Below are 1,649 nucleotides of genomic sequence, written 5' to 3'. Positions count from 1 at the left end.
ACTGGTCGCTAGCGGTGCCGATATTTAATTCGTAAAAAAAATAATCATAATTTACCGAGACAAACAAAACGGCAATTTCCGTGGCGGCAAATCCAGTCGAAAAGCTGCACTCCGATTGGCCTAGCGCTATCGCTTATAATTCAAAAACTATGCGTCGTACGAGGTTCCAGTAAAGAAATTCTCGGTTGAATTTTAGCGACGTATCACGCTGGCTAGTCCGTGGGAGGAAATTTAGAGACACCCTGTATATATAGTTGAATGGATTTAAAGAGCTTTTGTTTAATGTTAAATCAATAATCTTTTGATGTTTAGTTGTTTGTATCATCCTTATAAGAAAACTGTGTTTTATAAATCTTATTTAATTCATTTATAACTGTGAGTTTTATTCTAATTTAAATTAACTTCAATTGGTTATGGGCCCAGGACGTTAAGATCTGTGCTGACCTGTGTAGTGATTTATTTTTGAATATCAGTTAATTTGAAAAGTTTAAATAATGGATTTCAAAACACAAATTGAAAAACTGCGCGGCGCTGAAAATTGGACGAGATGGAAACGGCAGATTATGCTGCTGTTGGAACATCATGAAGTCAAGGAGATAGTGTTAGGCACTAGTTGCAAACCTGAATCTCCAGCAGCAGATGCTGCCGAAACAGTGAAGTCAAAATATGAGATTGATTCTAAGGTGTTTAAAAAACGAAATGCTCTTGCTCAACTAGTTTTAATTAGTAGTCTGAATGATACTAACATAGAAGTAACTGCAACGTGTAATACGGCAAAAGAAACATGGGAGAAATTGACTTCAATCTACGAACAAAGTTCAGGTCAGAGAGTAGATAGATTGTTAGAACAATTCTTTACACTTGAAAAGACAGTGACTGAAGACATAGCTACTCATGTTGGTCGTCTTGAGCGAAATTTTCGTGAGTTGAATGACGAAATGAAGAAATTAATAAAAACTGAGTTACCAGATTTGTTATTAATGAGTCGCGTAATGTCAACACTACCTGCAGAATATTTTGAGTTTATAAGCGTTTGGGAATCAGTTTCAGTAGAAGAGCGTACTTTGAATAAGTTAACTGAACGTCTTCGGTTAATTGAAATGAGACTTCCCAATAAACACAGTGAATCAGTTGCACTCGTGGCGAAATCCACGAAGAAGACGACTCAAAAGAAAGCATTGAAGTGCTTTAAATGTCATAAATTAGGTCATTATGCAAGTAAATATCCAGAAAAATTGACTAGTAAATCTTTAAATGCAGGAAGCTCGGAGAACACATTACTAGAAGTTGATGCACTCGTTTGCACAATGGAAAGTGTAAAAGAAAAAGAGCCTGGTGCATACGTTTGTACAATGGAAGGTATAACGAAGAAGAGCTGTGGCTAGCAGATTCAGGAGCATCAGCACATATGACCGGACATAAGGAATATTTCTTGAAGTATGAAGTTTTTCTTACGTCAAGAAGGATTCAAGTAGGAAATAAAGAAATTATTTTAACCTACGGCAAAGGAATTGTAAATGTAGATGTACTAACTGATCGGAAATGGCAGAGGAATCATCTCATGGATGTATGGTATGTTCCAAAGATAGGCAAAAACTTGTTTTCGATAAGTCAAAATATCAAAAGAGGGTTTACATTTCAAGCAGATC

The 1,649-nt window shown here is 36.0% G+C and overlaps 1 protein-coding gene across 1 annotated transcript; it reads left to right on the top strand.

Annotated features, from left to right (window-relative positions):
• The first annotated feature begins 563 nt into the window (after window positions 1-563).
• LOC124406210 lies at window positions 564-1,385 on the top strand. The gene has a single exon (XM_046881566.1). The coding sequence runs from the start codon at window positions 564-566 to the stop codon at window positions 1,383-1,385; it is 822 nt and encodes a 273-aa protein (XP_046737522.1).
• Window positions 1,386-1,649: the final 264 nt, after the last annotated feature.

Source organism: Diprion similis, chromosome 5 (assembly GCF_021155765.1).
Source record: "Diprion similis isolate iyDipSimi1 chromosome 5, iyDipSimi1.1, whole genome shotgun sequence".
Classification (NCBI taxonomy): domain Eukaryota; kingdom Metazoa; phylum Arthropoda; class Insecta; order Hymenoptera; family Diprionidae; genus Diprion; species Diprion similis.
Note: the sequence above shows the minus strand (reverse complement) of the source record. Positions and strands in the feature narration are given on the sequence as shown.

Coding starts and splice junctions, on each gene's coding strand:
- LOC124406210 (XM_046881566.1), top strand. CDS start 564: ATGCTGCTGTTGGAACATCATGAAGTCAAGGAGATAGTGTTAGGCACT.